This window comes from Leptosomus discolor, chromosome 11, assembly GCF_034619465.1.
Source record: "Leptosomus discolor isolate bLepDis1 chromosome 11, bLepDis1.hap2, whole genome shotgun sequence".
NCBI classification, from domain to species: domain Eukaryota; kingdom Metazoa; phylum Chordata; class Aves; order Leptosomiformes; family Leptosomidae; genus Leptosomus; species Leptosomus discolor.
Window position 1 is genome coordinate 21,156,343 of NC_141401.1, and position 14,041 is coordinate 21,170,383.

At 37.4% G+C, this 14,041-nt stretch overlaps 1 protein-coding gene across 2 annotated transcripts in view; it reads left to right on the forward strand.

The window, feature by feature from the left end:
- Positions 1–5,313: 5,313 nt before the first annotated feature.
- UNC13C (unc-13 homolog C) overlaps positions 5,314–14,041 on the forward strand; it is a 156,349-nt gene continuing 147,621 nt past the window's right edge. For both annotated transcript variants that reach the window (XM_086471301.1, XM_086471302.1), the window contains exon 1: positions 5,314–8,278. In XM_086471301.1, the coding sequence (XP_086327427.1) occupies positions 5,314–8,278 (2,965 nt within the window). The remainder of the gene's footprint in view (positions 8,279–14,041) is intronic.

The window sequence follows — 14,041 nt, forward strand, 5'->3', positions numbered from 1 at the left end:
AGTGAAGATGAGTTTTCTCAGAATAATTACTCATTCTAGCTAGCTGGGAATTTACATTTTCTGCTAAGCTGTCCTGAAGACAATATGCTTATATATATTACAAAGTCATTTAGTTCCAAATAACTGTTAAACCACTGAGTTAATTCACTAACATACAAGGTTTTATATATGGTTTCTGTTTCAGTTGCTCTTCTAAATTACAATGAGCCAAAGCCACTTCTAAGCGTGTGCCACTTGCATCTATTATCCTTAACCTCGACGAAGTTGTACGCTGGAAGAACAGATAAGTCAAGTGACAGCTATGAATGACTAGTCTTGCAACATGACTGCAAAATATTTAGTTTGGATTCCATCGCGTACTTATGAGCATGTGCAAGCTCTTCAGGACAGCAGTAGGCCTCGTGGGTTAAAATTAAGCAGGTTGTATTTTCTTTAGACTCCAGTTTGAAACAGCAGTTTAGTGGTTAGTTGTATTGGTACAATTCCCCATAAATCGAAAGACAACATATTTAATGGTGGTTAGATATATCAATAGCAAGATCCATAAAGAAATATCACCGGATAAATACATAGTATAGTGAATTTTCCAACTGATGTTGATGGACAATCGGAATAGCTTTCTAGCCAAAAAAAGAGAGTGCTGGTAGCACTCCATGCTCTCATGTGAATGTTGGAGGGGGTGATAGGATAGGGCAAAACTCTGCTGGCAAAAACCTGAGGAATTCCTGGAACAAAGAGTAATTATCCAAAAGAGAAAGCAGAACTCCTTCCTTGCTGTTCCTGTCTTTGCCAGGGTCTGCAGGCAGGTCGTCTATGTAGCATGTGCCGTATTATGATGGCTGTCACTTTACCTTGAGAGGTTCATAGATACAGATTTAAATATGTCCGTATTTAAGAACGTAAGGAGAAATTAAGAAGAATGTAATGGAGCAGATAATTGTTCCAAATGAAGTTCTTCTGAATTAGGTCATCTGAGATGATTGTCAGTATAATGCCACAGTTATAGTAAACTGATGAAGCAATCTGGAATACACACAGCTATGCTTGCCTAAAGAAAGGTAGTATAGGTTTTGCCCAACAGACATACACCGATGGCAAGTACAGTTATGTCAGAATAACTTTATTGCTAGGTGACCATAAGACTAGTAAAAGACCATACCTGAGAAATGTGTAGGTCTGAATTCTAGTTATTCTGTTACTGATTCCTTATATTCCTGATGGCTAAGAGAGGTTCCCTCAATCTCAGTTTCTGAGGCTGCAACATGGATTGTTGACATTTTCTTGTCATGTGTGATTAATTAATTTCTGTGAAGCATTTTGCATATCACAAATAGATGTCGCTGCCTATAGGCAGTGGTGACTACTTTGGCAGTAATGCAGAGTGGTGCTGCTGCAGAAAAAGACTTGGTTTTGGTTTGTTTTCCCCTGCTGTCTTGGCGTTGTGAGCAAGAACTGCTGCACGCCTTTTTACACAGGGTGACTGCACTTTAGTCTCATCTTCTTTCCTGTCCCCTTCCAACACACGCAGGCCCCTTATAGTTGATTGATAGTGTAAAGGTTAAGCAGGGCTATGGTTCTGCCTGCTTCTTGTTTTTTTCGAGGGGACAGATTTCATCCACAAAGCTACCTCTGAATGGAGAGGGCTGCTGCTCTACAGCTTCGTTTACTAGGATCCAAACAGAAGGTCAGCAGTGATATAGCTATTCTTTTTAAATACTGAAATTATTTTTTAAAGATGATTCAATTTTCTTTCTTTATGAAAATTGAGGGCTGGATTTGGTAAAACAAAAAAGAAAATGGGAATCTGTGAGGATCTGGTGTTTGGACATGTAACTAAAATACACTGCATTATTTAAAAAGCTATCATTCTCAACCTGGCCCATGCCCTCCCACCTCTACCTGGCACATTAGTTTTTGACTTCCTTTATCTGTGATCCTTCCAACAGACAAGTTTTATTTTGACAATGCTTTGTTATCAACAGCATCCTTGAAATCAATCCACATTACCTGTTCAACATCAAGTTGATTGACAAAAGTCCATATTCTCACTTGCAGTGGGTAAAAAGTTGAAGGAAGTGTCGTGTCCTTTCTTTACCAAAGGAACCCATTAACATTTTCTTTTATTTCTAGTCTCACGATCCATAACATTTTCCAGTTTCCTGCTCTATAACGCTCTAGCATAAAGTCTGTACTTAACTACTGCAACATTGCAACTTGATTCCTTATGCTTAGAGTGGGCTAGAATAGGTTAACCTGGCTGTGTTCAACTTTATCATATAAATTGATTTAAGTCAATAAACAAGCAAAGTGAAAATAAATGAGGTTACGATGGTTTACTGGGAGGTGTGGATAAAACCAGAATATCACTGAATGACAACTTGCAGCTCATTCAAATATTTGACGTAGTCCTATGTGCTTCTTAAAACTGCTCCCGATTTCCTGGAGTTTTAACCCATACTGATTTAAAATGGTAGAACAACCTTATGCAAATCTTTACAAAAGAAATGGATGAGACCTATAAAGACCCAAAACTTAATTCCATGTGTAGATGTACAATTTTAGAAAACGAGTATTTGCAAGAGCAGTGGTAGGCTGTAAACTGATGAACAGGTCATATGACTAATATAGCTGAGAAAGAATGGAACTCGCATGAGAGAACATAGATCTGCTCTATTTAGCAGATCTCAGTGTGTTTGTGACAGTACATCTTTCAATTTACTGTGGCGTTGTCAAACTGGGTTTAAATAAATTAAGTGCTGAGTTTACAGCTATTCATAATACTTTCATTTATCTCTGATAAAAAGCATAGGTTAGGCATTGGATAAAACATACATATGGCTGGCTGTGAAATTAAGGTTCTTCTACATAGAAGAGTCAAACCTTATTTAAAATGAATGGAAATGTTCTGGATTCCAATTATAACTTCATTATTTCTTGATGTTTTGTAGCCTAAGCCAGTAAACAAAACTTCTAGCTTGTTTATACATTGTTGGTTTAAGGTCTTCTTAATGAGAAGAATGTCCGTCACCTGGGTGAAATTTATGTAAGAGGGCACTTAAAAAGCTGTAGTTGTGTGGGCAGAGGCAGGCAGTCACACTTCAAATCTTGTTGAAATATTCAATATAAGAGCTGAACGGTTAACAAGTGTTTCTACATCTAGAAACATGCCTTTGATATTGAAAAGTGTCCCAGGATGGTTCCTTCCTCTGCTAATAATATGTGAAAACAAGGCAGCCTTGGCTCTGGTGAGAGCTTTGTAGTGATCCGAGAGATGCCATTTGCATGCCTTGAAAATTGCATGCAGACTCACTGAGCATTCTTCTACTTCCAGGCATTGCTTGCTCTTGATTCGTTCTTAATAGTCTGACTTCAGGCATGAGCCTAGAAGAGAAAGAAGTCACAAGAGCTATGCTGATGTATATATGTTTAAAATGTGATTCGTGTTCCACAAATATTTCACCTTTTTTAAAATAACAGGCAGAAACTTTTGGAAGGATGAAGAATGTTGTCTATTGTTGTTCTGCTTGCTCTTGAGCTGCATCCCAATTTTATTATAACTGGAAAAGAAATAAGTCTGTTTACATCCTCTGTTCCAGGATTCCAGAAGCCAGACAGGCTTTTACAAGCTTTGCTTGGGCTCTCTTCAACCTAGTGCATTTGCCACTGCAATAAAAATCGGTAGTTAGTGTTTGTTATTGACCACAACATGAGTGTAATGGTAAGGTCAGTGAAGACAAACTCCGCAATGAAAAGACCAGATCTCGAGGTGTACGAGTTGACCATAATGTTTCATACAGTGTCAGGCTCTTTGCAGGCAAGGAGGAGAGTTCATACCCTTTACTGCTCTTAAGACACCACAGAACACCTTTTAGCCCCTCGTATACCCTGTATCTAAATAAACTTCTTATCCTGCCAAAGAATTTTCAGCTGGTTTAGGAAATGGAATGGCCCTTTTAAGAACTACTTTGTTGGATTTTTCTGAGCTGTTTGTCTTGGTTTTATTCTGCAACTATGAGACCGAGAAGTGAATGATATGCTGCAGAAAAAAGTACATTTATATGTTTAAAATGCATTGTCTACAGTTCCGTGGAATACAAGCTTTTGTTTTATGGAATAGAATCTTCCAGATACCTCAAGAAATCTTTTCTTACTCTTTCATATTTTAGATCAAATTGCTTTCCTGTTATCCTGTTATAATGGCACCTGGTTTTGTTGTGAGACTTGTAAATCATTTGTTTCTCCCTCTTCCTCTCATTTTATGTAGTCTTTTTTTTTTTTTTTTCTGTGACCAGAACAATGTAAAACTTGGTAACCTGGATGAGAATGTTCCATTAGTTGTCGTTATGATTTTCTGTTGCTATCTATCGTTTTTTGGGGGTTGTTTTTTTTGTTTTGTTTTGTGTTGGGTTTTTTTTGTTTGTTTTTGTTTGTTTGTTTTTTAAAGAGAAACCAAGAAGGTATGCCCACTTTAAGTCCTGGCTTATTGTAACATGTGTTAAAGTCTGGTATACAAAGAAACATCTGTTTCTCAAACCATAGTCGTGTGCGTAATTCCATCTCAAGATAAAACGGTACTTCACAGGTACGATGCTGATTCGTTGCACAGAATCCTACCTTGCTCCAAAAGATGAACAAAGAGAGACCTTTGTACTTCTATTTTACTAGCTAGTAACAACAGGTTCCCACATTGATTTTTTGACCACTGCTGTCTATCATGTCGATCTAAACTGAAATCTCTTACTCGGAAAGAAAGGAGACATCTTTAATACCAAATATCTCCATTAAAGTCGGAGGATTAAACGGGACAAAGAAGCTTGTAAATAAGTATAGCTTATTCATTTATGTTAAAAATATTTGCCTGGAACTGCTTTCAGCTTAAATTGTTTATGAAAAATTCTATTCAGACAATTATGGGGAAAGTATAAATACGTATTTAACTATTTAACTCCTCTGTTTCCATTGTAACCCAGTTAAAACATCAGTATTATTGAATGATAACTTTGTTTGGCAGCCATTGTAATGTCATTCCCTCCTTTTTAGACACTTCGAGAAGCCATGTGCAACAGAGTGAGATTTTGCAAGACACACAAAACCCCTTCAGGATTTAGTTTCGAACAAGCAGATGTGTGATTTTTAAAAAATTTTTTTTTTTTTTTTTTTTGCTTCTGAATACCAGATACCAGAGCATCAGTACTTTATATGTCTATAGTCTCTGTTGGTAAAATATTTGCTGATGATCCTGTTGGAGATACAAATACTTGCCTGGATCAAAAATTGTGTTTTGTGGAAACAGCTTAACATAAATTGCGCTCCATGGTTTCTGCCCTCTTAAAGAGCCTGATCTCATCTTACATATATAAGATTTGCAAAGGAATGTTTACAAAGAAATCGGGAAATAGTACAAAGAGGAAAGAGAGTTGTCAGAGCAAAAAGGAACAAGACTTAACTCAGATTGGGCAAACAAAGAATCCAAAATTTTCAAATACTTTTAAAAGCACTGTTAAAAAGATTGCCAAGTGCCCGTCTGCTCGCAACTTATCAACTGAAGAAGAGGAAAGTAATAGAGAATTTTCACTTTCTCCAACCTTCAGTTACAGAGTTGCTATTGCCAATGGACTGCAAAAACATATTTTTGTAACAAACAATAATAATGAAGATATAGTTCAAGATCTGTCTTCAAATGATAGTTCATATTCAGAGTCATTAAGTGAAGTAAAAAGTAATAGCAAGAAAAACGAATATTTATCCCACACAATGCCTGTGAGACGCAACAGAAAAAGCTTAAGCAGCCTTGCACCATCTGATGGAAGTTCGGACGGAGAACGCACTTTACACACACTGAAGCTGGGAGCTTTACGAAAACTAAGGAAATGGAAGAAGAGCCAAGAATGTGTCTCATCAGACTCAGAACTAAGTACATGGAAGAAAACATGGGGCTTAAGAAGTAAATCTCTAGACAGAACTGGCCGTCACCAGAAATCAAACACTCTTGAACCTGGCTTTAGTTCGACAGGGTGCATTAGTCAAACCCATGATGTTATGGAAATGATCTTTAAAGAGCTTCAGGGAATAAGTCAAATTGAAACAGAACTCTCTGAATTAAGAGGGCATGTTAATGCTCTGAAACAATCAATTGATGAAATTTCTAGTAGTGTGGAAGTTGTACAAAATGAAATTGAACAATTGCGAACAGGATTTGTACAGTCCAGAAGAGAAACTCGGGACATACATGACTACATTAAGCAGATAGGCCATCCAGGTAACAAAGCGAGTCTTAGGTTTCTAAATGTGCCTGAAGAGAGGCTTGAAAAAACTGAAAGCATAGTTTACAAAATATTAATAGATAAAATGGGGTTCTCAGAGGCAGAAAGCACTATTAAAATTGAGTTTGCCCAAAGACTGGGTCAACAAAGAGACTGTCCAAATGCAAAGCCAAGACCCATTCTCGTTTATTTTGAATCATCACAACAGAGAGATTTGATTTTAAAAAAGTCTTATAAACTTAAGGGAACTGGCATTGGAATTTCTACAGATATATTTTCCCAAGACATAAAAGACAAAAAAGAAAGAGGACTACCTTCCTCTCAGACATATGAGAGCATGGATATGAAACTTTTAACTGTGGACACAAAAACTAAAACGCGTGACTGGGAGTCACCTGACAGTGATAAAGACTTGGAATCAGATATAAATAAGAACAGTTATGCAAAGATATCTAAATCGGCACTTCAAATAAAGACAAGCACTACAAAGGGGAGCATTGAGTCCCCAAATACTAAAGACCTTAACAGAACTGCTGATGATCGCACCTTTTCAAACAGAAGAAATTACAGCAATCAGTCACCAGAATTTGACAACATGGAGAAACAATCAAAGACCTATTACTCAGACATGACTTCTCTATGGCATTTACAGAATGACTTTGCAACACCAAAACTGAGCCGTTCAGAGTCAGACTTCTCAAAATTGTGTCAGTCTTACTCTGAGGATTTTTCAGAAAATCAGTATTTTAGCAGAACAAATGGCAGTTCACTATTGTCTTCCTCTGATCGAGAACTTTGGCAGCGAAGGCAAGATGATTCTACAAACTGGTATGGTAGTTCCCAGGAACAGACTTTTGTCCAAGATATGCAACAGTATCCAGAGCAAAATGAAGTAGAGAACAGAGAAACTGTTGACAATGGAGTAAGCAATGGCATAATATGTGCATCTGGAGACAGAAGCCACTATAGTGATTCTCAGCTTTCTTTACATGATAATCTTTCCCCATGGAAAGGCTGGAACCAGTTGGAACAAGGAGCAGATTTGGGCCTAGACTCATCCAGGCAGGAAGTTTTTGTGTATGATATGAGCAGCCCTTCAGATCAACAGACAGATTTTGGAAAGTGCCAAAGTTCTGACCTCCAGTATGACACTGAAAGCTACGATTTTACACTTGATGGTACTTCTCCATCATGTCCAGGCCTTGACAGTGAATCACAAAGTCAGTGGACAAGTCAGTATGATGATTATCAGGAAACAAATTCTATCTCCCCTTATCAGAATCAAAACAGGTTGCCTATGATGTACCGAAGTCAGAGTGAACTCCCAAGTGACGACTTGGAAGAAACAGCCCCTAAATCGTGGCATAGCCGATTAAGCATAGACCTTTCTGATAAGACTTTCAGCTTTCCTAAATTTGGATCTACACTTCAACGCGCCAAGTCAGCTTTAGAAGTAGTCTGGAACAAAAGTACACAAAGTTTAAGTGGGTATGAAGATAGTGGATCATCTTTCATGGGGAGGTTTAGAACTTTATCTCAGTCTACTGCAAATGAATCAAGTACAACACTGGATTCTGATGTTTATGCTGAGCCTTATTGCTACAAAGCTGAGTATGAGGAAGACTTGATGGAACCACCTGGTGAGAATGAGACAGACTATGTAGAAGTAATGGAACAAGTCCTTGCTAAACTAGAAAATAGGACTAATAGTAGCGAAACTAGTGAGCAAGCCCAAGAATATGAACTGGGGCAGCCTTCGTATGAAAGTCCGTATGCAGTACTACCAGAGGAGCGATACGACACCCAGTTTGAAGGTGTGCTCAGTGGAGAGATATTGGAAGTTGACAGTGACATGGCTGCTGACATAGAAGTAAGGGAAGATGAAAATCAGAACGTTCCAGAGATGATTACTGAAACTCCAAAAAAAAAAAGAATACGACCATCATTTAAAGAAGCTGCTCTAAAAGCATACAAGAAACAAATGAGTGATTTGGACCAGAAGATCCTTGCTGGAGGTAATAGTATTTTAATATTTTAAGTAAAACATTGTTCTTACTAGAGTTAGACATTAATTTCTATATGGTACCTGATCCTGCTTCCATTGAATTTGGTGACAAAAATTCTGTTTATGTCTGATTTTGTTCATAGGTGAAATAGTTCCATGGAAGTCAAAAGGCTAAAATTTTACAAGTTTGTTTTGAAGAAATTTTCTGAATATGTTTAGTCAAACATGTTTGTAAGCAATTGTATTGCTCTGAATTTCAGTAACTTGAAAATCAAATTTCACAAGATTTAAATCTTATAAAAAGAACTAAACAGCATACTGTTCTTGATTTTCTTATAGCTTTATAAACGTATTCACAGGAATAGTCTGGAGTGTTCAGATACTACAGCCCTTTCTTTAACAGTTTTCAAGGCATGGTTGTTCTATATTCATCCTGACATGTTGTGTTCTGCATCCTGCATATGACCTGTAACCTGTTATGCACTTGTGAAAGTGCAAGTCTAACCTGATTTTAATTCTGTCCTTGGTTGCACTCCCAAAAGGGAAAGGTAAGGGTGTGGAGGAAAGAGTAGAGAAGTGTATCTATGTGTGAAGAGGTGGTAGAAAAGAACTTAACTCACAGATGGTGTTGACATAGATTTATTCATGATCTTTATCTTCCATGTTCACAGACTTCAAAGCAGACAGTAATAGACATAACTTTAACATCTCTACTAATACACAAATATGATGATTTTTAATATTAACATGTGCTGTAATGCTAATGTTAGAATATTGCATGTGCATTTTGTTGGGAGCACATAATTACCATAGCTAGCCAGGTGCTAATTGTCACCTTGACTGAATCTTTGCTTTTTTTATCTGCCTTGAAAAAATAATCATCTGATACATTCATTTTAAACATTAAGAACTATGCCTTTAGCCAAAGCTTGTATTTAATAGTAATGAGCATCCGAGTAATGAGCTGCTGGAGAGAGTCCAGTGGAGAGCTGTGGAGGTGATGAGGGGACTGGAGTATCTGTCTTATGAAGAAAGGCAGAGACGCCTGGGTCTGTTTAGCCTGGAGAAGACAAGACTGGGAGGGGACCTTAGCAACCCAGGGAGGCTGTGGAGTCTCCTTCTCTGGGGATATTGAAAACCCACCTGGATGTGATCCTGTGTGACCTGCTGTAGGTGACCCTGCTTTAGCAGGGGGTTGGACTAGATCATCTTCAGAGGTCCCTTCCAACCCCTGCCAGTCTGTGGTTCTGCCTCAGCGTGGTATGTTACAAACGTATCTTCAGGTCCTGTAGCATACCTGGCAATAGTCATTAACAAAACAATCTTTCATGTTTTATATCTAATGGATTAATATCATAGCGTACCTTTTAAAGTCTACAGAACACCTAAGATTCCTTCAGAATTTAAAACTTTCAAAATATATTTCCCAGTTAGAGTAGTCAACTAAAAGAAATATATTACCTGAAAAACTACTTCTACTCAGTGAGAGGCAGTATTACTGGAGTTAAATCTTTCTTGATTTTATTTTCGGTAAGCTGGTTGATATTATAGACAGCCTGTTCACAGATAACGGAATTCACAGATGGAATCTCCATCCTTGGAGATATTCAAAAGCCATCTGGACACTGTCCTGGATAATCTGCTCTAGGTGACCCTACCTGAGCAGGGTTAGATAAGATGTCTCCAGAGGTCTCTTCCAGCCTCAACTGTTCTGTGACAAGTAAATACATTTTTTTAATACTTTGTATGCAGCCTTTGAAGAAGGATGTCATCTTAATGTCAGTTTATCCTCCAAGACAAAACACGTTTAATCACTATTTATTACTTGAGTTGCACAGCATTTTTGGTTTAATATAGGAAACAACATTTTGTAAATCCATTCTTAAAGGAGTTCTGCAAAACACACAAGATGTACCGATTGTGGCCTCTCATTTTTTTACAACCTGCCTCCTCTTCTTTACATGTATACTCATGCATGTCCAGAGAACACTTAATTTACCATTTAAGTAAATAGTGGTTAGGGGTATTATCTTCATTTTAATATTTGCAGGAGCAGTAATAACTGTAAAGAAAAGTGACTAATATCTGATCTAGGGTTTATGTGACTTTTATGAATGGATTGGGGTGTTTTAAGTCTCTTACCCCTATAACTGATTCACAGTCAACTTCTGATTTCTTTCTTGTGGATAGAAAGTACTCATTGTAGATTTAGCTCCTTGAATTAATCTTCATTATATAACCAAAGCATAACCTGTTGTTTAATGAATTGTTTCATCTCTCCATGTAGGCAGGAGCAGGTAGACAGCAATCTGGCCAACCAGAGATATAGCCAGATAATATAGTAGTGTTATTTCTCCAATTTAGTACAAAAGAAAGGTTTAGAATGATATTATTTTTGTTCTAGTAACACATGAGGTAAGGTCATTGAAGCTTCAGTACATAAATAATTTATTAGTGCAGAAAAGCCCTGCCAAATAGTCCTATTCTCTGTCTCTGGCTGGAGAGAAAAAATAGACTACGGGCTGATTGCTTATATATTATTAATTACGTGTTTTTGGAGACATACTGGAATGAAAGTAATGGGGTGTACGGATGAGAGGAGATGTGAGCAGTACGTGAGTAATCCTCGGATTAAAAGTTCTGTAAGGACACAGAGGCATTGTGATGATGCATGTATATTAATGGAAGGATTGATGGCTTGTTAGAAAAATATCAGAGAAATGCTAGCCAGTGGTCTGTTCCTTTGCACACTGTAATCGAGAATAACTCTTACTCTTTATTTATTGTTCCAGGCCTCACTTGTTATTTTCTAGCTTCCTTTTTCCTTAGTGGCTTCTTTTATTCCATCCCTATCTTGTTATCTTTTACAGGTGCTTTAGAATAAACATCATTCTTTCTCCTGATGAAACTAGCACTCCACATAAGCCTCCAGAGCTGCATGCCCTCTTCTGAGTTGCTCTGAATGATAACATAGACTCTTTCTATAAATGGTAGTTTATAAACAGTATTTTATTGATCTAGTTGGTGAAGATCTTATTGATCATTTGGTGACTTCGGAGTTTAAAAAGCCTTTGGTCTGAATTTTCTGCCACAGAGTAACCTGCAGATTTGTCAAGATGGGTGAACTCCCCTTACTCCATACATACATACAGTGACAAGTCAGATGACAGGGGCCAGGGATGGGAGTTGACTCTAGCAGTGGATGACAGTGGGTTTTCTATTGTTTTATAGGAAGGATTTGTATTACGTTGAGTGGTGCCTGACTGAAGAGCAGAACTGGGAGATCAGTATCAATACAGCCTTATTTTGTAGAGGCCTGAGAGAGGAGCTGTGATGCTAACACTTAAACCAAAGGAACCAGTAGTGTGTTACTGCGCCCTCCTTACAGTGCATTTGGTTCCACATTAAGAAAAACTGTCAGCAAAATAAGTATGTTACTGGTGCGTACTTCAAACTCTGCTTTTCTAAAATGTATTCAAATGACAGTTCTTTGAAGCAAGTATATATTTTCCTATTTTGACAGTTTTTCTAGCCTTTTTATAGTGACTAGTTACTGTCTGAGTCAGCTGTATTTTCACAAAGAGTATAGGCTTTACAAGTTAATCCAGCCTTTTCTGGTGGTACTCAGGCTCTTGTTTCCTTTACATCTTACTCCCATCATGTTTGTTCTATAGGTGTGCAGTTACTAGTAACTAATAACTATTTAATAGTATTATACCAGTTTTGTTATGTGAATAGAAATCTTGGATTTGGACTTGAAAAGATCAGTGCTGTGGTGTAGATGAAAATCTATAGATTTGGTATGGTTTAGTAAATGAATCGGTCATTTTATAACCATTCAGGTGAAAACAGGATATCTAAAACCATTACCTTGGTCACAGCAATTGCCTATTTTTGGTGGTGACTGTAATGGGGAAATAAGAACCCTGTTAGAAGATAATTTTTTTTTAACTATTAAAGAGTTCTGCTACACTCAATCTACGTTAGCTATGTTGGGAAGTGGGCTTTAAGAAAGGACGATCGTTGGTAGGAAAGAGAAATGAAAAGCAGACATATATCCCACCTTATTTCTTAATAGCTTGAGGTAACTATGTTGACTGATTAAAATGTGAATTGTGTTTGGGTTTGCCATTTTTTTTCCTTAAAAATAAAGTTCCTTCTTAGGCTGCTGGTGCAGATTGGGTAAGGGAAGGGTGTCTACTCAGATGGCAGAATTCTAGTTTAGTGTTTAAAATACTACAGCAATTAATAAAAATAGAACAGGTATATTTGCATGCATTATGCCAAACTGAGCTGCTAATTCCTTCATTAACTGTAACAGCTAATGCCAGTTAGTCTTGTTCATACCACGGTATAAAAGAGGTTGTTGATAACATCATCTTTTCCCCTTTTTAATCAGTCTGCCCTTGTCATAATACAAGTAACAGTTTGTCGTCTTGTGGGAATTCTTTGACATCTGTAAGACCCCTCTGTTGTCATTACCACTTTGTTTCTTTGAGTATTTTGTAGTAAAAAAAGTTAAATACAAATTTAAGTTCATACTTATCCTTTAGTGAATAATGGCGTCATGGCACTATCGAAGGCTTAGGAGGAATTACATCTAAACAAGCTGTCTTGAACTAACGCAGCTTTAAGGCAATATAGCTTTGACGTTATAGCTTTCACATTATACAGCTTTAGGTGTACTTCACTGTAAATACTCACCGAAAGCCCCCACTGGAAGGCTCGAAGCAGAATTGTGGCTACACTTTACGTTTCCTTTGAGTTTTGCATCACCTTGTACAAAATAATGAAACTTTTCTTTTACATGATCTCTTTGGGTTGCTTTTCCTTCACTGAGCCCAACAGCATTTCTCATCTTTCTAATCTCAGGCATAGTCTAATGGGGAAAAGCAAGTTAATGAATGAGCATACTGCAGTTAGTCTTTGCATCATTGTGTAATGTTGTGAGGCTGATATAGCTGATCAGCAGTGTTTTAAAAATATATATGTTCGCCTAATGTATGAGGTATAAAGAGCTGGGTTTGGGGACATAATACTTTTCAACAGAAGTTGATTTAGCTATTGCTCTTCTCTTCACATGTAAATAATATAAGGAGGTAGGTTACAGAGGCTTTTCATCAGTGTAAATTCCCTTCCATACTCACCTAGGAATGCAGCAACAATGGAACAGATGTATTGTGTGAACAGGCTGGAGAAGAAACGGATAGCCTTGCTCTGCCCTTGAATAGGTGAGCGGTCCTGAGGAATCAAGACTTATTGCAAGTTAGGGAATCTATTTTGGTGCTGTATTGGGGATGACAATGAACTACAGATTTTCATAATCCAGTTTTTCCAACTGTCTTTTTTTTTTTTTTCTTTGCTAACTTCCTATTTGTGCGTGCCTTTTTGTCAGGTCAAGAAAATGATGGATATCTTTAACTTTTTTTGGTGGGGTAAGAAGCTGAAGTGGGAGGAAACTAAATACATTTTCAGATGATGTGGGTAGGAACTGATAAATACAATACATTCCTGCCCTCAACCTCCTTAGCTAAACTTCTAGAAAAACCTATTATGTACACACGTAGACTCTAGAATCCTTCTAGAAATATTACAGGAAGCAAAAGTGTTCTAAAGAATTATTAACAACTCCATGAATTCAGTCAAGATGTTGCAGAGGAACCAATACATAATAATTTGACTGAGTCTTTCTTGCATATGCTTGTGTTTTAGGCACACAAGAGTCTGCATTTTTTTCTTGCTGCTGTTTCACTCTAGAGTCAGGCATAAGTCT